Source organism: Cervus elaphus, chromosome 11, assembly GCF_910594005.1.
Source record: "Cervus elaphus chromosome 11, mCerEla1.1, whole genome shotgun sequence".
In the NCBI taxonomy this organism is placed as follows: Eukaryota; Metazoa; Chordata; class Mammalia; order Artiodactyla; family Cervidae; genus Cervus; species Cervus elaphus.
Window position 1 is genome coordinate 1,081,124 of NC_057825.1, and position 21,939 is coordinate 1,103,062.

The window sequence follows — 21,939 nt, forward strand, 5'->3', positions numbered from 1 at the left end:
TTCAGAGTGGGCAGCAGTAATACCAGGAAACCTCAGGCTAGTGGGACCTGCCCTCTGTCCTTGTCAGTGGATGCACCAGGCTCCCAGCCCCGGGGGACTGCAGACCATTGATTCATCCTTCGTGTACTTACGGGCCGTCCCAGAGGCACTGCTGTCTACCAGGGGCAGCCCCAGGAGTGCGTTTCCCCACATCCTTGCCAAGAATATGGTTGCCACATTTCTGTCCGTTGAACCACAAACCATTATCTATCTTGTTCTGATTTGTTCTTGAAATAAGTGTGCAATGAAACCCTCATGTGTTCTGTTGGGTGTTTTATTTCCTTTATTCTGAGCCACCTGTTCATTGCACCATTTTCCTAACGGACGTGTGAGGGTGTTTTTACACACAGGCCATCTGGTGAGCAGGTCCAGGTGTGGAGGGCCCAGGCCTCCTCCAGGATGGGTTGTGTGACAAAGCAGGAAGCCAGCTGGTGACCCCCTACCAGCGGTTGCAGAGCTGCCCACGGTGGCGGCATATGGGTCCGAGGCCCAGGCCCCGAGGCCACAGTACGTCCAGGTCAGCCCGGCTCGTGGCGGGGCCCGTGCCCGGGGCCCTGACCAGTGCTGGGTCCGTAGAGGGGCTGTCAGGCTGGGTCCAGGCGGGGCGGGGCCCTGGGCCTGGAGGAAGGCGCGTGCAGACCCCATGGTGGCCACCAGGCGGCGCGGCGCCTCCACAGCCCTCCCCGAGGCCCTGCCCCCAGGCCCGGCCCGGGCGGGGGGCGCTGCGAGCGGCCTCTACCGGGCAGGTGCACGCGCACCTGGGGGCGGCCAAGCCCCCGCCTCTTCCAGTCCGGGGGGAGGGCCGTTCCCAAGGGTCAGAAACTTGGGGCTTCTAACACCAAAAGCGCTTCCTTTCAAAGGTTAAGGACCGGGAGAAACACACCCCGACCGCACAGTGGGGGCAGGGGCGTGGGGTGGGCGCGCCCCGGGGACAGCTCACAGGTGGGAAGCGGGCATCCCTTCCAAATGGCTTCCCACTCTTGCGGCGCCCTGGTCGGCAGGCGGGGAAACGGAGGCTGTGGCCAGGCTCTTCCCAACTCCCCCGCTCCCTGGCCTTCGGGGCGTCCACTGGACGGAGGGCGGTGGGGTTCCCGGCGGGGCTGACCCTGACCCGGAGCTGCCCCCGCCCAGTCCACTGCCTCTGCCTCCATCACTCTGCCCCCCTTCCCTCCCCCGGGACCCCTGGGGGCTGTGGTCCGGTCTGAGCACCCTCGTGCCCGCCCCGCAGGAGCCTGGCAGCCTGTCCCGGCTGAGGTGACTCCACTGGGCGGGCCGGGGCTGCGGAGGGCGGGGCGCTCGGAGAACGTTAAAGAGGGCTCCCGGGCCCGCCCAGGCCCTGCTGCCGCGGCCCCCACCATGGCTGAGACCGGCAAGCTCCAGCTGTTCGTCAAGGTACCAAGCTGCCTGGGCTGGGGGGCGGTCCCGGGGAGGAGTGCTCTGTGGGGCTCTACTTTCTGGGGCAGGCTGAGGCAGGGGTCTGCAGCAGCGTCCTCTGAGGCGGTGGGCTCAGGCTGTCTCTTGGAGGCTGTGTAACTGGGTGGGGGGGGGCGCGGGCGGTGCATTAGAAGGGAGAGAGCGCCATCCCCAAAAGGGCTGTGGTGGCCCCATTCTCCTGGGAAAAAAGCCCCTTAGGGGCTGTGCCAGGCAGCCCACTCAGTGCCCAGATCTGTGATCCCTGCGAAGGGACTTCCAGGTCCTGGCCTCCTCCCACCCTTGGAGCCCCGGGCAGCAAGGTGCCCAACGGGATGAATCACTCAGAAAATAGCTCCATCGGCCCGACCCACCCTTGTGACCAGCCTGCAGGGCCTGGTGCCCAGGGGCCTGGCCTCTGCCCAGGCTCTGAAGGGTCAAGGGGCCAGGCCCCAGAGCCAGGGTCCCACCCCCACACCCTTCATCCTGGCGCCCTGCCCAGCCTCCGGGCCCTTGGCAGCTCCGCAGACCCCTCCTCCCAGGGACCAAGTCAAGGGCCCTCACCAGCCACTTGTCGAGGCTGTGCCTGAGAGAGCTGGAGCCCTGGGCTTGCTCTGGCCTCTGGGCAGCGGGAGCCCGCAGGACTCCTGGGTGTGCCGCCTGCCCTGGCAGCCCCGTGTCCCCCACCCCAGGCCAGCGAGGACGGCGAGAGCGTGGGCCACTGCCCCTCTTGTCAGCGGCTCTTCATGATCCTGCTTCTCAAGGGCGTGCCCTTCACACTCACCACGGTGGACACCCGCAGGTGAGCCCTGCCCCGAGTCCCTGGCCTCGCACTCCTCTGCCAGCCACCTCCCGCCCTGCCTCGTGCCCACAGGTCCCCAGAGGTGCTGAAGGATTTCGCTCCGGGCTCCCAGCTGCCCATCCTGCTTTGTGACGGCGACGCCAAAACCGACACGCTGCAGATCGAGGAGTTTCTGGAGGAGACGCTGGGCCCCCCAGAGTGAGGGCTGGGTGGCAGAGGGGCCCGCAGACAGGCCACCCCCGGGGCAGAGCCCAGGAAGGGCAGAGCGGGCCGGGAAGGTGCAGCGCGCTCTGACCCGAGCCCCCTCCCGCTCCAGATTTCCCAGCTTGGCGCCCAGATACAGGGAGTCTGCCGCGGCGGGCAACGACGTCTTTCACAAGTTCTCCGCCTTCATCAAGAACCCGGTGCCCGCGCAGGACGACGGTGAGGATCTGGAGGCGCGGCGAGGGTGGTGGGCGAGGCGCCCTGGCCGGTCCTCACCAGGCCCCTCGCCCTCAGCCCTGTACCAGCAGCTGCTGCGCGCCCTCACCAAGTTGGACAGCTACCTGCGCGCGCCCCTGGAGCACGAGCTGGGGCGAGAGCCGCAGCTGCGCGAGTCCCGCCGCCGCTTTCTGGACGGCGATCAGCTCACGCTGGCCGACTGCGGCCTGCTGCCCAAGCTGCACGTCGTGAACGTGAGCACCGGGCGGGGCGGGGCGGGGCCGGGCGGGCAGACTCTCCAGGAGACCCTGACGGCGCCCCTCGCCTGCCTACAGACGGTGTGCGCGCACTTCCGCCAGGCTCCCATCCCCGCTGAGCTGCGCGGCGTCCACCGCTACCTGGACTGCGCCCTGCAGGAGAAGGAGTTCAAGTACACGTGTCCACACAGCGCTGAGATCCTGGCGGCGTACCGGCCCGTCGTGCGCCCCCGCTAGCGCCCCCGCCGCCCCCACCACCTGCCCACTCGTCCGCAGCCCCATAAAGGCACCTCTGCCCCAGTGAGCGCAAAGGGGCATCGGAGGGATCAGAGGCCCCTCAGTTTCTGCCACTCCCAAACGCCCACCGTAGGACGCTCAGCTCCAGACAACAGCCCACAAGGATCAGCAGAGAAGCCCGTGGGCGGGGTGCGGTCCATCGCCCTACTCCTCGGGGAAGGCGGGACTGGATTGGGCTCCCAAACCAGTCAGGCCAGGGTGGGGCCGCAGGACGGCTAGGGAGGGTGTGGAGCCAAGCCTCATCTGGGCAACTCCGGGCCAGAGGGTGGGCCCCACATTCCTCAGCTCTGCCCAGGTGCAGGCAGGCCACCCCCCACTCCCTGGCCATCGTGTGGGGTCTGCATCACTGAGGCATGTGCCCGCTGGGGCGGGAACAAGATTTCTAGCCTCTCAGAGCCCCACCCCACCTTGCACAGCCAGCTGGGCTCCTGGGTGTGCCAGGCAGGGACAGGTGGGCAGGGCGAGACGAGAGCCGGGCAGTCTCACCAGAAACCACAGACCTGACACGGCCCCATGCCTGGCCCGCGGGCCTGGGAGCCAGTGCCTGGCCACGACCTGGTGACTGTCTCCAGATGAAGATGTTTATTTGACGGGGGAGGGGCTGGAGGAGTGGCCTTGTTCAAGCCTGGCAGCCGGCTGGGCAGGTGCGGGCGGGAGGTCCCAGGGGCCGCCCCTGCCCTCCCCTCAGAGGCACAGTCCTGACGTCACACTTTCCGCGGTGCCTTCAGGGGTCATCAAAGTCTACACCACCTGCTGGCTTCTTACTGGGAGAGAAGAGGGGATGACGCTGCAGGGTGTGGAGGGGCGGGCGGGGTCCACGCTGGACCCTGGGCACGGGAGGGGCGGGGGGCGGGGGAGCACCTCTTGAAGCCTGGGTTGATGAGAGACTCCCCTGGACACCGCCTCTTGACCCCAGGTCCAGGGCCACCTCTCTGAGGATCTGGGTCTGGGGAAACAGGATGACGGCGGGGGGCTGAGTCCAGCAAGATCCCAGGCCCACGAGCCCCTCTCCACAAGGACAGATCCTCTCTCTGAAGCTTGAGGCTTGTTCTGGGGGAACCGAGTCCCAGCAGAGTCAGCGCGGCCTCAACCCAAGTCACAAGTGACAGGCCTTACCTGGTAAGAAGAGATGAGGCCCCGCCTGCCAGGCGCTCTTTCTGGGGCTGGTGGCCATCTCCTCTGCTGCAGCAGCTGGGGGGTGGAAAGCAGGAATGCAGGCCTGGCCGGGGGACCCTAGTGAGCCCAGGCAGGGGGTGCCCACCCCCACCTACCTGCCAGCCGCTGCTCCAAGCTGCACACACGCTCCGCCAGGTCCAGCGTCAGTGCCTGCAACCTGGAGGCTGCCTCTGGGCCCGGCACCTTAGACAGGTCAAGTTCCAGCGCCGAGGGTCCCCCTGAAAGGGTCAGGGACGCTCTGTCCTCCTGCAGGGTGAGAGTCACAGCTTGCCGCTCGCAGGCTGCCCTGGGGAAGGAGGGGGGCTGAGTACCGTGGCCACATCCACTGCTCCCCACCCACCCTGCCTCTCTGCTCAGAGACTCACCTGAATCGGAGGGCAATGTCTTCAGTCGCACTGAGGCCAAAACGGGCTTTCTACAGGGCAAAAGGGCTGGTCATCAGGGGCCTGAGATCCTACAGCCTCTGGGCACACCCCCAATCTGCCCGACCAGAGCCTTCCGGGACAGCTGCAGGGCCATAGGAAGGGTGCCCAGGTGCTTCCGGGGAATCCCAGGCCGCCCCCTGCGAGCCCACAGGCGGTCCGCGCTGCAGGTGTGTGGTCCGGGGGGCTCCCAGCCGCCCAGGAGCCCCGTTACCCACCAGGGCAGCCAGGCGGTCCGGCGTGAAGCAGGTGCTCCAGAGTTCCGCGGCGTCCGTCACACTGCGGAGCAGAGGCAGTCAGACCCGGCCGCCCGCCCAACCGCCCGCGCCCCTCGCCGCCCCGCGGGACCCGCTACTCACCAGAGGTTGAAGCCGCCGTGTTCCCCGGGCCCGCCGCCCTCCCCCTCGCAGTAGCACACGAAGCGCGGGGGTCCGGGGCCCGGCGGCAGCGTGCAGAGCGGCGGCCACCGCGGCGGCGGCACCATGGCGCCTAGGCGGGCGGAGGGATCCGGCGGGCAGGGCCCCGGACCCGCGGCGCCTGTTGACCCCGGGCGCCTGCCGATCTGGGGGCGCCTCGGTACCTGGGGCGCCTGCGCGGGCAAAAGGCTTCCGGAGCGCGGCGGGCTGGGACAGGGCTTAGCCCGGGGCGGAGCCTGCGCCGTGGGGCGGGGCTACGTGCCCGGCTCCGGCTCCCGGGCTGAGCTCGCCGAGCCTGGTCACCGTCCGGGGCTCGGCCCCCCGCGCACACTTGGGGGCCTCTTTGGACCTTCCCTCTGTGCGCCCCCAGCCCCCGCTGAGTCCGGAGTTCCCCCCTTGGCGCAAGCCCTGAGCGGGCGCAGGCTTGGCCGCCCACCCTTTGGCCTCAGATAGCTTTGTGCCCGCTCGATGGTCCCTGCGGCCGCCCCCTGGCCTCCGCACCCCGCTTCCAGTGTCAGCTGGAACAAGTCAAAATACGAAAGAGAATAAAGTGTGGTAACCCGCGCCAGCCTCCCGCCCCTCGTCCATTCGCTCCGCCATGTTTAGCCAGCGCCCCTTCCTTGGTGGTGTCCCGGCCCGGAGCTCACCTTGACCGGTAGGCAGGTCTCTGATCTCCTGGAGCTGGGGAGCGCCCACAGGAGGGACAATGAAGCATGAAGTCCTCAGGTCGTGCCCAGTGTCCTCAGCTGTGACCTGGAAGGAGAGAGGGACGGAGCGCGCCAGGAAAGGGGGCGGCCTCTGCAGACGCCCTGCTGTGGGCACAGATCAGCTCTGCCCAGGGCTTTGTGGGGCCAGGGTGACAGGACGAGGCATGCGGAGGGTGGCTGGCAGGTGGGTTTGTAAGCTGCGCTGATGGATTTCAATCACACTTGCAGCCAAGCCTGCCCCCCTGGCTGCTGCATCCTTTTTCACAACCCTTACCCCACCCCCGCCAGGCTCCTGCCTTGGGACCTCTGCACACGCTGTTGTCTCTGCCTGGCACCCCTCCCCAGACCCATTCCCTTCAGGTCTTTACACAAAGGTCCCTTACTGGTGAGGCCTTCTCTTGTTTTACACCCGATTTCAACACCCTGCCCCACATCTCACGTCCTCTCTCCTCTGTATTTACTTGTTTTCCAGCTTGTCACTATACAAAGTACCTCTGATTTACGTGCAATGACAGCAGCCTCTAAGATGGTCCCCAACCGAGTGCCTCCTAGGTTTGCACCTTTGGGTACCCCTCCCCTGAGCCTGTGCTGGATGGAGTCCCTCGCAGATAGCCAATAGAATGTGGCAGAAGTGATGGACTGTCACTTCTTTCTTCCTCTGGAATTGCTCACACGGCACGAGGAGCCTGGTGGCAAAGGACCAAGGCCTGGCCAGCAAGCAGCGAGGAAGCCCGGACACCGACCCTCTCCCAGCAGAGCCTTCTGATGGGAACACGGCCCCACCAGAGGGCAGAGAGCACCCGAGGCCAGCTTCTTGACCCTCGGAAACAGGGAGACAGTACATGCTGCTTTAAGCCACTCAGTGTTGGGGGTAATCTTTCAGCAGGAGGTTACTAATATGATTATTTATTCTCTTTCTTGCCCATTTTCAACTTGAGGTTCACAAAGGCAGGACTTTCTGTCCCTGTCATTCGCCACTGTATTCTCAGTGTTTAAACGGTGGCTGGCACATTTTTATTGTTCAGTTGCTAAGTCATGTTGGACTCTTTGTGACCCCATGGACCACAGCACGCCTTCTCTATCTCCCGGGGTTTGCTCAAACTCATGTACAACGAGTTATGATGTCATCCAACCATCTCATCCTCTGTTGTCCCCTTCTCCTCCTGCCCTCAATCTTTCCCAGCATCAGGGTCTTTTCTAATGACTGAAAGAGATATTTTATACAAATGAATGAATGCAGAGTGGGAGCTGTTGGCGGGTTTAAGCAGGGGTGGGATGGAGGTGGCACTTCTGATTTTTGTGTATAAAGCCCATGTTGAATGTCATGAGGCGGGAGCATCAAGGGCTGCAGGGATGAAGGCGAGGGGGGCAGGGAGACTAGCAGAGGGCTGCTGAGTTCCTAGGGCAGAACTGATGCAGGCGGGGCCAGGGGCTCAGAGTGGAGTTGGAGAGAGGTAGCAGGGAGGAGGGGATGGATCACGGATGACCCCTGCATTTCAGGAGGGTAGAAAAGCCCTTCCCAAGATGATTGGGGCAGGGCAGGATTGGAGGAGACCTGGGGCCTCTCCAGGTTCATTGAGTTCCTGACATGACTGTTTGTCTGATGGGGCCTCTCCAGGTTCGTTGAGTTCCTGACATGACTGTTTGTCAGACTGTTTGTCTGACATGACTGTTTGTCTGAAAGCTGCTGTGCTTGCAAGACTCTCCTCTAGATGATCAGGCCGGGAGGTGTGAGTGTGGCATCACCAGCCCCTTGTCATCCAGTCACTAAGTCGTGTCCACCTCTTTGCAGCTCCATGGACGGCGACACATCAGGCTCCTCTGTCCTCTACTATCTCCTGGAGTTTGTTCAGACTTGTGTCCATTGAACTGAGACAGTGATGGTATCTAACCATTGACTCCTCTGCTGCCCCTTTCTCCTTTTGCCTTCAATTTTTCCTAGCATCAGGTCTTTTCCAGTGAGTTGGTTCTTCACTTCAGGTGGCCAACATACTGAAGCTTCAGCTTCAATAAACCTTCCAGTGAATATTCAGGGTTAATTTCCTTCAGGATTGACTGGTTTGGTCTCCTTGGTATCCAAGGGACCCTCAACAGTCTTCTTCAACACCACAGTTCGGGAGCATCAATTCTTTGGCACTCAGCCTTCTTTATTGTTCAACTCTCACATCCATATATGACTACTGGAAAAACCATAGCTTTGACTAGATGAACCTTTGTTGGCAAAGTCATATCTTTGCTTTTTAATACACTGTCTAGGTTGGTCATACTGTTTCTTCCAAGGAGCAAGCATGTTTTAATTTCATGACTGCAGTCACTGTCCACAGTGATTTTGGAGACCAAGAAAAGAAAATCTGTCACTATTTTCCACTTTTTCCCCAACTATTTGCCATGAAGTGATGGGACCATGGTGGGCCTTAGAAAGCATCATTATGAATAAAGCTAGTGGAGGTGATGGAATTCCAGCTGAGCTATTTCAAATCCTGAAAGGTGATGCTGTGAAAGTGCTACACTCAATATGCCAGCAAATTTGGAAAACTCAGCAGTGGCCACAGGACTGGAAAAGGGCAGTTTTCATTCCAATCCCAAAGAAAGGCAATCCCAAAGAATGCTCAAACTACCGCACAATTGCACTCATCTCACATGCTAGTAAAGTAATGCTCAAAATTCTCCAAGCCAGGCTTCAGCAATACGTGAACCGTGAACTTCCAGATGTACAAGCTGGTTTTAGAAAAGGCAGAGGAACCAGAGATCAAATTGCCAACATCCATTGGATCATAGAAAAAGCAAGAGAATTCCAGAAAACCATCTACTTCTGCTTTATTGATCACGCCAAAACCTTTGACTGTGTAGATTGCAACAAACTGTGGACAATTCTTAAAGAGATGGGAATACCAGACCACCTGACCTGCCTCCTGAGAAACCTGTATGCAGGTCAGGAAGCAACAGTTAGAACTGGACATGGAACAACGGACTGATTCCAGATTGGGAAAGGAGTACATCAAGGCTGTATGTTGTCACCCTGCTTATTTAACTTATATGCAGAGTACATCATGAGAAACGCTGGGCTGGAAGAAGCACAAGCTGGAATCAAGATTGCTGGAAGAAATATCAATAACCTCAGATATGCAGATGACACCAACCTTATGGCAGAAAGTGAAGAACTAAAGAGCCTCCTGACGAAAGTGAAAGAAGAGAGTGAAAAAGTTGACTTAAAACTCAACATTCAGAAAACTAAGATCATGGCATCTGGTCCCATCACTGCATGGCAAATAGATGGGGAAACAGTGGAAACAGTGACAGACTTTATTTTCTTGGGCTCCAAAATCACTGCAGATGGTGACTACAGCCGTGAAATTAAAAGATGCTTGCTGCTTGGAAGAAAAGCTATGACCAACCTAGATAGCATATTAAAAAGCAGAGACATTACTTTGCCGACAAAGTTTCGTCTAGTTAAAGCTTCAGTTTTTCCAGTAGCCGTGTACGGATGTGAGAGTTGGACCATAAAGAAAGCTGAGTGCCCAAGAATTGATGCTTTTGAACTGTGGTGTTGGAGAAGACTCTTGAGAGTCCCTTGGACTGCAAGGAGATCCAACCAGTCCATCCTAAAGAAAATCAGTTCTGAGTGTTCATTGGAAGGATTGATGTTGAAGCTGAAACTCCAATACTTTGGCCACCTGGTTTGAAGAACTGACTCATTAGAAAAGACTCTGATGCTGGGCAAGATTGAAAGCAGGAGGAGAAGGGGATGACAGAGGATGAGATGGTTGGATGGCATCGCCAACTCAATGGACATGAGTTTGAGCAAGCTGCAGTTGTTGTTGATGGACAGGGCAGCCTGGCATGCTGCAGTCCATGGGGTCACAAAGAATCAAACACGACTGAGCAACTGAAGTGGACTGAACTGAGGGGGCCGGACGTATAATTTTTTGAATGTTGGTGTTTTAAGCCAGCTTTTCCACTCTCCTCTTTAACCTTCATCGAGAGGATCTCTAATTCCTCTTTGCTTTCTACCACTGGGATGGTGTCATTTGCATATCTGATGTTATTGATGTTTCTCCTAGCAATCTTGATTCTAGCTTGAGTTTCATCTAGCCTGGCATTTCGCATGATGTACTCTGCATATAAGTTAAATAAGACAATATACAGCTTTGATGTACTCCTTTCCTAATTTTGACTCAGTCCATTATTCCATGCCCATTCTAACTGTTGCTTCTTGACCTGAATACTGGTTTCTCAAGAGGCAGGGAATGGTCTGGTATTGCCACCTCTTAAAGAATTTTCCAGTTTGTTGTGATTCCACAGTAAAAGGCTTTAGTGTAGTCAATGAAGCAGAAGTAGATGCTTTTCTGGAATTCTCTTGCCTTTTCTATGATCCCAAGGATGTTGGCTATCTGATCTCTGGTTCCTCTGCCTTTTCTAAATCCAGCTTGTACATCTGGAAGTTCTTGGTTCACATACTTTTGAAGTCTAGCTTGAAGGATTTTGAGCATTACTTTGCTAGCATGTGAAATGAGTGCAATTGTGCGGTAGCTTGAACATTCTTTGGCATTGCCTTTCTTTGGGATTGGAATGAAAACTGCCCTTTTCCAGTCCTGTGGCCACTGCTGAGTTTTCCAAATTTGCTGGCATATTGAGTGTAGCACTTTCACAGCATCATCTTTCAGGATTTGAAATAGCTCAGCTGGAATTCCATCACCTCCACTAGCTTTGTTTGTAGTGATGCTTCCTCAGGCCCACTTGACTTCACATTCAAGGATATCTGACTCTAGGTGAGTGATCACACATTGTGGTTATCTGGGTCATTAAGACCTTTTTTTGTACAGTTCTTCTGTGTATTCTTGCCACTTCTTCTTAATATGGAACCTCCTGACTCCATTTGAAATATGGTTTCTATTTATTAATCTTTACATTTCCTCCTTTGAAGATGTTTCTCTGAAAGCATTGCTGATCAATCGGCAGGTTTTTTTTTTTTTCCCCAGATACAGCAACTTTTTCCCCTTGATGCCAGGGAGGAACTTTCTTGGATATTGTGTCCCTTGGGAAAGGGAGCATGCACATATTGGAGATCTCTTCAGGTCACACTCAAGTAACAAGAACGGGTCGGAGGGAGCGCTCAGAAATCTCCATCTGAAGTCAGTGTCTTAGGACAGTGGATGCAGCAAGAGCACGCTCGACCCGGGGAGAATTAAACAAGCACTCTGGGGAGACATAGTTGATGTAGGAATTAAGGCATGGGGGAGTGATTCTGGATTACACATAATTTGACTTAAACTTTATGCTAATTAGAGCAGCCTGTCAAACATTAACTGTGCATCTGCTTTAACCATTACAAAATGAGGAGGAAGGGGAAAATGCATTACCTGAATGTTTAGAATGTCCACTCTGAATACAGGGATAAACGCCACCTCCTGCCCCCTCCTCCCCAGTGACGACACTATATTCCTTCAAAGATGAGATTCCCTTCCCAGACACCGAGGTCATGCTGACCTGCTGTGAACCTGCTAATCTGTCTTCAAACCTTGAGAAAATGTATCCCTGTTATGTTTGGTGTTTGTTGTTCTGACAAGATATAAAACTGGTTCAGGCATCCACATTGGAGCCGGATGGCCATTGTGGATGTGGGATCCTGCCTCACTGGGAACTTGAATTTTTTAAACTGTATCAGACTCAAGGTCATCACCAACTGTTCTTTGCTAGTCACCACCACCTGCGACATTATGGTCTCACGGTCTCTCCTTGTAACTATGTATTTCGGACCCCAAATGATCTTGCTCTCCCAACACTCTCCCTCCCTGTCAGCTTCAATCCTAATTCCTGACAATTTACGTATCTTTGCAGTTTTTGCCTGTATACACATCCCTCCCCATTTTGCAGCCTGGGGAGCACAATTCAGTGCTTCTTCTTCAAGCTGGGTCCCCTGCTCTACAGTCCTCAGTTTAGCTCAAATAAAACTTTTCTATTCCTATTGTCAATGTAAATCATCAATAACCAATCTGAGCTGATTAACAAGCAGAGCTGCAAAGAAAGAAAAGACACAGTTTAAGGAAAAAAAAAATAGAGAGCGAGAGGGTTGGGGGACTCCGCCGGCAGTCCAGTGGTTAGAACTCCATGCTTCCAATGCAGGGGGCATGGGCTGGCTCCCCGGTGGGCGGACATGCCATGTGGGGTGGCCAAAAATAGAGAGGAGATTTGGGAGGAGCCCTAGTGATTCCTAGGAGCCCGGTGCTGGGGGTTGGGAGGACATTGGACAGGCTGGTTAGAGGCTGAAACTGAAGGCCCCTGAGCGCTTAGGCGTGGAACATTTTCCCAATGACCTGGCTCTTGGCAATACCGGTGCGGTCAGCGGAGGGGCCCTTGCTGGCCACCTAAGGTCCTTGGCCTTTACTCTCTGAGAGGGGACCCGCGGGCGGCTGTGAGCCGAGGAGTGGCGCGCTGTCACCGTGCAGCCTTGGGACGCGGCTGGGCAGCTGGCTGAAGGCTGCCCCCTTGTGGCCAGAGCCGGGCGTGCAGGACTGGGCCCATCGGCAGGCGCCAGGGGCCGTGAGGGCAGACTGCATCTCCTCACGCCAGACCCTTCCCGGGGACCCTGGAGGGGACAGTGAGCGGGGAGAGTAGGGGCCGAGAGCCTGCTGGAGAGGCGGCCCCCGCCCGCCCCACGGTGAACCCCGCTCTTACGCGATTTCCACGCCATCTTCTATCGGTCTGTGTGGAAGCCAAATGTCAACCAACGAATCAGCCGATCAGCTGCGAATTCCCTGGCGGCCCAGCGTCTAGGACTTAGCGCTTTCACCGCCGGGGCCCTGGGTGTGCTCCCTGGCTGGGCAGCTAAGATCCCACAAGCTGTGCGTCTCGACCAAGGGAGCTGGCGGAAAGCACGCTGAATAGATCCACTGGTTCATCGCTGGCCCCTCTGCAGACGCCTGTCCTGTGGGCAGCTGGCATCTTGGGTGGGAGGGGCTGGCTCTCTGGCCTTCCCACCTACTGCCCGCCTCTGCGGATGGGTGTCAGGCTGGGGGCAGGGGGAGACGGAACAGGTCCCGCCCTGTGGTGCCCACAGCGGGCCAGAGTCTGGCAGGTCAGCCGGGCAGCAGCGGCACCGGTGGGGCTCGAGGTGTGCAGGGGTGAGGGGCTGTCTGGGGCCCCTGGGACGTGGGGGCTCTTCCTCCCAGTGACCGCGCTGCCCGGAAGGGCCCAGAGGGAGAACGCTAGTCTGGTAGGACGGGGCTGTGTTTCCACTGAAGAACATCTAACCAGCTGAAGAGCGGAAACAGTGGCATAGCGAGCTGTCACCGGGACCACGGTCCACTTTCGACATGTTTACATCTTGCGCGATTGTTTTCTGAACGAGTTACATCACAGATACCATGCCATTTTACCCTGAGACGATTCAGGGCCAGCCGTGAAAGGACAGCACTGTTTCCCTCATCAACACAATGGCAGGACAGAGATCTGTGGGCAGGGGTCAGGGAGAAGGGTGCCAGAGGGCAGGCTGGGATGGATCCAGTGCACGCACCCCCAGGGCTGTGGTGGGGGGGACCCCCGGGCTGTGGTAGGGGGGACCCGGTGGGGGGGACCCCCGGGCTGTGGTGTGGGGGACCCCCAGGGCTGTGGTGGGGGGGACCCAGTGGGGGAGACCCCAAGGGCTGTGGTGGGGGGACGCAGTGGGGGGGCCCCGAGGGCTGTGGTGGGGGGGACCCTGGGGCTGTGGTGTGGGTGACCCCCAGGGCTGTGGTGTGGGGGACGCGGTGTGGGGGACCCCCAGGGCTGTGGTGTGGGGGACCCTGGGGCTGTGGTGTGGGGGACCCCCAGGGCTGTGGTGGGGGGGACCCGGTGGGGGGGACCCCGAGGGCTGTGGTGTGGGGGACCCCCAGGGCTGTGGTGGGGGGGACCCGGTGGGGGGGACCCCGAGGGCTGTGGTGTGGGGGACCCCCGGGCTGTGGTGTGGGGGACGCGGTGTGAGGGACCCCCAGGGCTGTGGTGTGGGGGACACCCCAGGCTGTGGTGGGGGACCCCTGGGCTGTGGTGGGGGGGACCCGGGGACCGAGGAGCCCAGGTGTGTAACCGGCGTGGGTCGGGGGTCACATTCTCAGGTGGCTGCAGGTCTGCACCCCTGACCTGGCGCCTGGGGTCCGAGGGGGACTCAAGGAAGCCACTGAGACTCCTTGTCCGGCCACCAGAGGAGCCGCCTCCCTCGGGCCTAACGTCTGCCTAGGCGGTGGGCAGGGTTGCCGGGCAAGTGTCCTGCCCTGTCCCTTCAGGGCCCGGGAACCAGCTGCGGAGCGCTCCCCGGTGGGGATGGAACCCGAGCCGCACACTGTTCCTCTCAGGCGGCCCCTCTCGCGGGGCGCCCCCGCCGCGGCCCAACCGGGCCCTCTGCCCCTACGTCCAAGAAAGGCGCCGCGCCGGCTTAAGGAGACTCTTTATTGTGCTGGGGGCTGGGTGGAGAGGCAGCCGCTCCTCGACAAGGGCTGGGCCGCGGGCGCCGGGACCACCGCCCGGCTCCAGCTCCTGCGCTGGGGCCCCGCTGGGGTGGGGCTCGCGCCTCGCCCGCCCCGCCCTGCCCCAGGGTGGGCGTGGGTCCCAGGGTGGGCGGGGACTCCAGGATGGGTGGGGCCTCCTGGGTCTGCCGGGCGCTGGGCGGCTGTGGTCCAGGCCGGCGGCGCTCATCTAAGCCAGGACCTCCGCGCACTGGTCTGTGGAAGAGAGCGGGTCCTGAGGAAACGCCCGGCGCCCCCTCCCCACCTCCCCCGAGGGGCCAAGCCCCTCTCCCGCCTGTGACCCCCTCCTCCCTCCTCTGGCGCTCCTGTTGTGCGTCCAGCGCCGGAGGAGCGGGCCTCGGGGCCTCCCGCACCCCCCACACCCCAGCCTGGGTCGGGGGTCCCCCTGCCGGTGCAGCGCTGGGCGGCCTGGAGATGGAGCTCACCCGACTTGGGCAGCAGGACTCCCTGGCTGGGGTTCAGGCCCAGCTGCGGCGCCAGCTGCTGCATCCTCTGGGCGCCTTCAGGAAACAGCTCCGGGGCCCGGGCTGAGGGCAGGGCACCGTGAGCAGAGCGGGCGTGGGCGGGGGAGGCGGGGCTGGGGAGGGGCCCAGGGAGGCGCTGGGAGATGCTGGTTCCACCTGCCTCCCAGCCAGGGCTCGCTGGGGAGGCACGGGGGGACGCTGCAGGGCAGACCTCCCACGTGACCCCAGAGGAAGGCCGGATGGGGCCCGGGTGGTGCGAGCGCGGCCCTTCAGGCGGGCGGGTCTCCCACCACCCGTCACCCACCGTAGAGCTGCAGCCAGACGTTCTTTACGCCCCCCTTCTGGGTCTCGAAGTACATCACGGCGAAGTGCTTGTAGTCAGTGAAAGCCACCCTGATGTCGGTCTGGGCCATAGCTGGGGGAGGGGGCGGGAGCCTGCTGAGCTGGGCGCCGGCCCGGACGCCCCCTGCCTGTCCCCACGGTCCCGCGAGCCGGCCCCGCCGCCCGGCCCCGCCCCCCAACGCGCTGGCCTCACCCGCATTGCTGAACTGCCCGTCCACGGCCCCCTTGGTGAAGGTGCTGTCCGTCTCTTGGCACCCGCCATCGGGCCTGGGAAGGGGACCCCAGCGGCCTGAGCTGCAGCCCCTGCCCACCGCCCAGCCCCAGTGGGCGTCCTGAAGACAAACTGCCTGACCGCGACAAAAACGGCTGCCACTTTGCTGCCAACTGCCCCACGTAGGGGGAGATATCCAGCCTGCCCCAGGGCCACCTGTCTCCCATCAGAGCAACGCTTGATCACACAGGTGCTTTATGATTCACTTACAGGAGAGGAGACACCCCGGGGCAAAGGGACGCAGCCAGGGGACGCGGGGCCTGTGGGGTCTCCCCGTCTCCCCTCCAGACACCAGCACACCTGCATGCGTGCACACACACACACACACGGACACAGCTCCCCCACGCCCTCAGGTGGGGCCCCTCTGACAAGCAGGTGGGCGGGGCTGCTGTTTCCCTGGCCCTGCAGCCTAGCACGGATGGGGCCTGGCTCTGAACCCTGATGGGTCGAGCATACCCCTGCCTCCTCCTGGCTCCCACCTGACCGCATGCTGGCTGGACCTAAGGCCAGTCCAAGGTGGGACTCCTGGGATCACTTACGTGGGAAACCCAAACTTGATGCCCAGGTCGCCGTTGGCCAAGGAGGTCACCAAGACCACGGGCATCTTCATGTTGTCCTTGGCATCCAGGAAGCCCTGGTCGTCCGATACCGCCCCAACCACATACCAGGGGCCCTGGAACTGCAGGGGGACAGGGTGAGCTGGGGGCAGCCCCGGCTGCCACGTCAAGCCTGACCCAAACTTGGGGGGCAGCTGCAACTCATCTGGCTGGTGGCCCGGCAAGTGGTGGGGACAGAAGTCAGGCTTGGGGCTGAGGGGCCTACTGTCCTCTGCAGAGGCCCCCCCCACCAAGTCAGCTGGGCAGACAGTCACCTTGAGCTGAGCTTGAACCAGAGTGGGGGCTGGGCTGGGTTCCCCCAGCCCTCTGGCCTGTCTCGTAGAACACAATCAGAGAGAGGCTGCCAGCCTGGGCATGTCCGTGCACACCTGGCTGGCATCGAAGTCGGCCTGGATGGGGACCTGGGCCGGGCCTGGGGCTGCAGTGAGCAGGGCGAGTGTCCCGCTGATCAGCAGCATCTGCAGCATTCTGGAAGGTGGCTCTCGTCGACGGCACGGGTCTCGGGAGCAGGACAGGAGGGTTGGGGTGGCCTCTCCCACCGTGCCTTTATGCCCCTGAGACGCCCTGGGGCGCCAGCCTACCCACCTGGGACAGACCCCACTGTGATAGGCTCTGATCGGGTTGCTCCCTGGGGCACTGGCCTGCCCGCCTGGGACAGGCCCCACTGTGCTAGGCTCTGATCGGGTTGCTCCCTGGGGCGCTGGCCTGCCCACCTGGGACAGACCCCACTGTGATAGGCTCTGATCGGGTTGCTCCCTGGAGCACCCTGGCCCAGCGGCCCCCACCAGACCCCGCCCATCCTTCCTGGGGAGGGGGCCAGATGCCCCAGGGCAAGGGGAGGGGAAGGCCTGGCAGGCCCTGTGGGATGTGGCCTCCAGCCCTGGGCTCAGGCAGAGCCTCGGGAAGCCATTCCAAAAGCTCACCCTCACCTCTGACCCTCACAACCTGGGTGCCTGGACAGGGCCTGGTGGGCAGGTTGCTGTGGGCAACACCTTGTGAGCCAGGAGGGCCCAGGACAGGGCCCGAGAACGGTCAAGCGGGCGGAGGACCTGGGGGACAGCAGGAGGTGAAGGGCGGGCTGGGAGGGAGACCTTGCACGAGGCTCTGGGTTAGCTCGGGTGCCAGAGGCCGGCGAGTGGGCAGGGCTGTGCCCTTGAGGCCCAGGCCAGAGGCTGGGGGCTGGGGGCTCTCAGGCGGCCCCAGGAGATGGGGGAGTGGCCGTCTCCAGCCCACTCGGTCAGTCCTGTCTAGGGTGCATGGACACTCCAGCCTCCTTCCTCTCTGTGCCCTCAAACCCTTCTCTCTGCCCAGTCTGAGGACGCTAACCCCATTCCTTCAGAGCTGCCCTGGGCCTCGGCCTCTTCTGGCCGGGTGGGGGCAGGCTGTGGGCACCTGCCCAGAGCTGGCCGGCTGTAGCTGCGCCTTGAGGGGGTGGCCGGAGGCGCTGCAGTGGGTGAGATCCGGCTGCGTGGAGTGGTTGGGGACACAGCTTCCCTGGGCTGTCCAGGCTTCCGGCCAGCCGCCTCTCCCACGCCTTCAGGGGCTGAGCTAGTGCGCCCCTGCCCGCCCCCTTGGGGCGTCCCGCAGAGCTGCAGATTTCACAGAGAGTGAAGGGACACCCAGGCCCAAAGCAAAGTGGGGGGCAGTCAGGTCCCTGGAGAGCTGGCTAGAGCCAAGCCCAACTGCAGGACAGACAGTCGTGAACCAGGAGCTGATTTGCTTCCGGAGTTTATTCTCAGAGCCGGGATAAAGGCTGAGGGGGGGTGGGGATGGCAAAGGGGCTGGGGTCTCGGGCGGGGGTCTCGGGTGTTGCAGGAAACGGCCGAGCAGGCAGGAGGGCCAGGTCCTGAGAGCCGGGCTCACCTGGGCAAGAGAGTGGGACCTGTGGGTGGGGCCGGCCACGCACCCCCCCCACCCCAGGACCCCGGCCCCTCAGTCTCAGGTCGCAAGGGCCCGTCCACCGAGGCCTCTCAGCAGAGGGCGCCGGCCTCCCCGCCGTCCCCTGGTCGTCCCACCCCAGTCCTGTCCCGGCCGCCCGCTCTGCCCTCTCCCAGTGACCTTGCTGAACCCCAGCGGAGGCCCCTCCGTGAAGCAGCCCTCGTCGGCCGGGGGCCAGCCCTCGTGGCAGATGGGAGGCTGTTGGTGAGCGCATGCTGAATGAACGAGTGAGGGGGGCCTGCTGGGTGAAGGTGGCCCCCAGCCCCCCACTCACCTATGTGTGCTCCTCCATGCACTTGTCTGCCAAGAAAGAAGCCCAGGCCTGCGGTCAGTGCCCCAGACCCACCCCCTCCCACCCCCAATACGGCCGTGGAGAGCATCTCGTGACCCCTAAACTGCTGACTATCACCCCCATCACTCCCGCCCCTCCCCCAGGCTCTGTCTGCCCCTCCAAGAGGAAGATCCAGTCCCCGCCGGGCCCAGTGCGGGCTGCCTTGGCAGGGAGGCCGTGGGCGCTTCAGGGAGCCCGCTGAGCCCCGAAGCGGATGCCCGTCCACAGGCTCTGTTTCTAGGGCCTGCCCTGCCCCCTCCCAGGCTGGGGACCTTCGCATCCCGGGGGCACACCAGGGGCCTGGCACACGGTGGGCGCGTGGTGAATCCGGAGGAGGAGCGGCTTGCTGGGCCAGGCCCGGGGGCTGCAGGCCAAGGTCACGGTGTGAGGACAGACTGCCCCCGCTCCGGAGGCCGTGCCCCGGTCAGTGGGCAGTCTGGCCGGACGGACTCCACCCCTCGGCCTCCCCCGGATCAGGGATCAGGAGACGGTCTGTCTGCCTCTAACCTGACCTTAATCCCCTCCCGTCAGATTAGCACGCTCACCAGTCTTCGGCAGGAACACAATGCCTTCCTCTGTGAAGCCCAGGCTCTTGGCGAAGGTGGTGAACTTTTCCTTGACCTCAGCTCTGGGGGTCTGGGTGCGGCCTGGGGCAGGGAGGAGAAGCCTTCAGTCTCCGTTGGTCTGCAGCATCCCCGCTCTGCCCCTGCTCCTAAGGCCAGGGCGCCCCCAGACGCCCCCACGGGTGGAGCCCCAGGCCGGGCGGTGGGCGCGGCATGGGGCACGTACTGTACAGCGTGGCCATGTGGAAGTCCTGGCCCGGGCCTCGGACACTCTCGGTGGAGAGCAGGGCGTAGGTCTCGTAGTCCGTCTCCACCACCGATACCTCGTGGGTGCTGCTCCAGTCTGGAAACCCGGGAGACAGCCCCGCGGGGCCCAGTGTCCCCAAACCAGAAGGGCTCAGAAAATCAGGGGTGCATGGGACCGCCACAAACCCCCGCAGCCACACCCCTCCGGGGAGGAGGAAAGATGGCCGGGGGAGGTCATCCCCAGGCAGGGGCAAGGAGGGCAGGGGTCCTGGGGTGCAGAGCTGCCGGAGGAGTGAGGGGAGCGCGGGGCACAGACAGCTGGAGAGAGAGCCCTTCATGGGGGGGTGCTGGGCAAACCCAGGCTGACCCTGGTGGGGCGGCCACCCCCCCACTCTCCCCTGTACTGCCGGGCGGGGTGTGGCCAGCCAGCAAGTGTTGCTCCTGGCCGCACTCACGAGGGCTGGTGTAGCTGTAGCAGCCTGGGGGGCCGGCGGGGCGCAGCAGTAAGGTCCGGGTCTCACACTGGTCTTTCCTGTGGGCAGGTCATCCTGGGGTCAGGGGTCAGGCGTTGGGGGTGTCCCCAGACTGCGACCCTGCGCCGGGAGCATCTGGGCCCCAGATGCCCGCCCCGCCGCCCACCTGAGGAAGGTAGAGGTGAGGTTGAGGCCACCGTCCGCCGCGGGGCCCACCACAGACTTGCACATGGACAGCACCTTCTTCTTCTCCAGGAACCAGCTCGAGTTGGAGGCGAGGCCCGAGGTGAACCAGAGCCCCAGGAACTGCGGCGACAGGACCCCACTCCGGTCGGCCGGGACCCTCCAGGACCCGCCGGAGGTGGGCGGCCCGCCTGGCTGCGTCCCCCGCCCTCCGGCCCACCCCTCCCCCCCTTCCCCCCTTCCCCCCTGCTCCGGCGCGGCCCCGCCCGCTCACCCCGGCCCCGCCCCCCCGCGGGGTCCCGCTCCCGCCTGCCCGGGGCCGGCGGTAGAGGGCGCCGGGCCGTCCCTAGCGGGGTCGGATGCGGGGCGCGAGGCGCGGGGCGCGGGGTTGGAAGACCCGCTCCAACGTGCTCCCGCAGAATCCCCGCAGGCTCCTGCGCGCGTGTTCACGCGGGGGAGGGGGCGCGCACCGGGGCGCACTCGGTTCTGACGCCATTCCTGGCGCCACCCCGACCTCCTCCGTCATCTGCGCGCTCGCGCACGGAGGTGTGTCCCCGGCCCAGGTGTGGAAGGTGTGCCTATTTTCCCTGGGCGTCGTGAGCTCGTTGGGCTAACCGTGTTGGGTTAGGGGTGGCGGGCGCGCAGGTGGCCCGCGGGTCTGACGAGCGCGCGCTCCCGCTCACAGGCGCGTCCCTGCCCGTCGGTGAATCGCCTGGGGAGGCCTCTCCCGGTCAGCCTTCTTCCGACGGGCCAGCCCTCCTTCTCTTCTGCTCCCCCTTCCCAGGGAGAGCACCCCACTCCCCACGGGTACCGTCCTGTCTCTGCGCCAGGCAGGGAGCCCTCACCTTGTCCTCTTGGAAGTTGGGCTGCAGGGCGGCCTGGGCGGGGGCTGGGGTCTGCAGGACCCCCAGGACCCCCAGCAGGAGCAGCCCCATCCACAGCTTGTTCGGAGTGGCCATTCTCCCAGGACTGGGCTGGCGGCACAGGCAGAGAGACAGGCGGGAGGCAGGGAGGCCACCCGGAGACCCCTATTTATGGGCCTGGCTTGGCCTCCACCCAGGCCCAAGGACAGCCCACTGCAGGCTCGTGACGCGGGGGGAGGACAGGGCAGTGGCGGCCTCACCCCCACAGGGCTGCTTATGTAAGAGGCACCGACTGGGACGGCCTGCGCCTGCCCCCCGGCCCAGCTGGGGGGCAGAGGCCCCGCACGGCGGGCCCCTCCTCCAGCCTCGGAAGGCCCAGCCCAGCAGCCTGGTTGGGGGCAGGGGCAAGGGCCTTGGTGCTGCCCTGCCTCTGGGGTCTCTGGTCACTTGACTCCCCTCACAAGCCCCACCATTGTTCTGTGTCCGGGCCTGGTAACCCTGGGAGGCGACACGAGGCCCTGTGTGCACCGCCTGAGTTTCGTCCCGGAAGGCCCAGCAGGCCAGGGGGTGATGGGAAACTTGAGCCAAAGGAAGGAAGCCAAAGCTCCCCCAAGTGGAGCCCGAGGGCCTGGTGTGCGACACAGCGTCCCCAGAGCCAGCTGGCGGGGTCTGGCTGGGAGCCCCCGGGGCGTCCTTCCCCGCCTAGGACCCTCTGGCCTTGGGCAGAGGTCCATTCCTGGCACCTGCACATCTTCACACCTCCACACCTGCACATCTGCAAAGGCCCCACCCAGCCTGTCCTATCACCTGGGGTGCCAGCTGGTGCCTCCCAAGGGCCAGAGGACGTGAGGTTCCCCCGCCCTGCAGAGAGGGCTGCCTCCCTGGGTTGACGAGCTGTCTCTGAGGTCCTGGGCCCTGTTCAAATCGGGCAAGTGTCCCCTGTCCCTCTGGTCCTGACCAAGGCCGCCCCAGACTAGCCGGGGCCTCAGCACAGGACCGAGTGGGGTCAGCAGCTCTCAGCAGCAGGGAGTGGGTGTGTGCGCGTACTTGGGGTGGGGGCTGGGGAGGTGAGGCTGGGGAAGGAGGTCCCGAGCGTGGTGCAGACACGGGGGGGACACGGCTGTGGCGGGGGGCACGGAGCTGGCCCCCCTCCGCCAGGGCCCAGCCCACCGCGGGGTGCAGCCCCTGCCCGGTGCTTGGCACC

The 21,939-nt window shown here is 62.5% G+C and overlaps 4 protein-coding genes across 13 annotated transcripts; 1 reads left to right on the forward strand and 3 right to left on the reverse strand.

Moving 5' to 3' along the window:
- Positions 1-1,306: 1,306 nt before the first annotated feature.
- On the forward strand, positions 1,307-3,640 carry CLIC3 (chloride intracellular channel 3). Its single transcript, XM_043916274.1, has 6 exons — positions 1,307-1,431; positions 2,142-2,251; positions 2,324-2,449; positions 2,568-2,674; positions 2,750-2,925; positions 3,007-3,640. Exons 1-6 carry the CDS (start codon positions 1,396-1,398, stop codon positions 3,163-3,165), a joined length of 714 nt encoding a protein of 237 aa, XP_043772209.1. The 5' UTR covers positions 1,307-1,395; the 3' UTR covers positions 3,166-3,640.
- A 144-nt stretch (positions 3,641-3,784) lies between these two features.
- Positions 3,785-5,822, reverse strand: PAXX (PAXX non-homologous end joining factor). Of its 8 annotated transcripts, none has more exons than XM_043916268.1 (7): positions 5,183-5,821; positions 5,042-5,102; positions 4,767-4,816; positions 4,497-4,687; positions 4,342-4,444; positions 4,087-4,171; positions 3,785-3,985 (listed from the first exon to the last, which is right to left on the reverse strand). In XM_043916268.1, the coding sequence occupies exons 1-7, from the start codon at positions 5,305-5,307 to the stop codon at positions 3,950-3,952; spliced, it is 651 nt and encodes a 216-aa protein (XP_043772203.1). In that variant the 5' UTR covers positions 5,308-5,821; the 3' UTR covers positions 3,785-3,949. The 8 variants fall into 8 exon arrangements, with proteins under 8 accessions (XP_043772203.1, XP_043772206.1, XP_043772207.1 ...); XM_043916271.1 differs by having other exon boundaries at positions 3,785-3,989; positions 5,183-5,820; XM_043916272.1 differs by having other exon boundaries at positions 4,342-4,416; positions 5,183-5,816.
- An 8,526-nt stretch (positions 5,823-14,348) lies between these two features.
- On the reverse strand, positions 14,349-17,750 carry LCNL1 (lipocalin like 1). 3 transcript variants are annotated; one of them, XM_043917472.1, is made up of 6 exons: positions 16,507-17,703; positions 16,061-16,200; positions 15,444-15,517; positions 15,213-15,323; positions 14,870-14,971; positions 14,349-14,639 (listed from the first exon to the last, which is right to left on the reverse strand). In XM_043917472.1, exons 1-6 carry the CDS (start codon positions 16,603-16,605, stop codon positions 14,614-14,616), a joined length of 552 nt encoding a protein of 183 aa, XP_043773407.1. In that variant the 5' UTR covers positions 16,606-17,703; the 3' UTR covers positions 14,349-14,613. The 3 variants fall into 3 exon arrangements, with proteins under 3 accessions (XP_043773407.1, XP_043773408.1, XP_043773406.1); XM_043917473.1 differs by having other exon boundaries at positions 15,213-15,517; positions 17,465-17,750; XM_043917471.1 differs by having other exon boundaries at positions 15,213-15,517.
- Positions 17,751-17,850: 100 nt separating this feature from the next.
- PTGDS (prostaglandin D2 synthase) lies at positions 17,851-20,978 on the reverse strand. The gene is made up of 7 exons (XM_043917475.1): positions 20,718-20,978; positions 19,856-19,995; positions 19,672-19,748; positions 19,197-19,313; positions 18,953-19,054; positions 18,351-18,376; positions 17,851-18,001 (listed from the first exon to the last, which is right to left on the reverse strand). Exons 1-6 carry the CDS (start codon positions 20,829-20,831, stop codon positions 18,351-18,353), a joined length of 576 nt encoding a protein of 191 aa, XP_043773410.1. The 5' UTR covers positions 20,832-20,978; the 3' UTR covers positions 17,851-18,001.
- Between the last annotated feature and the right edge of the window lie 961 nt (positions 20,979-21,939).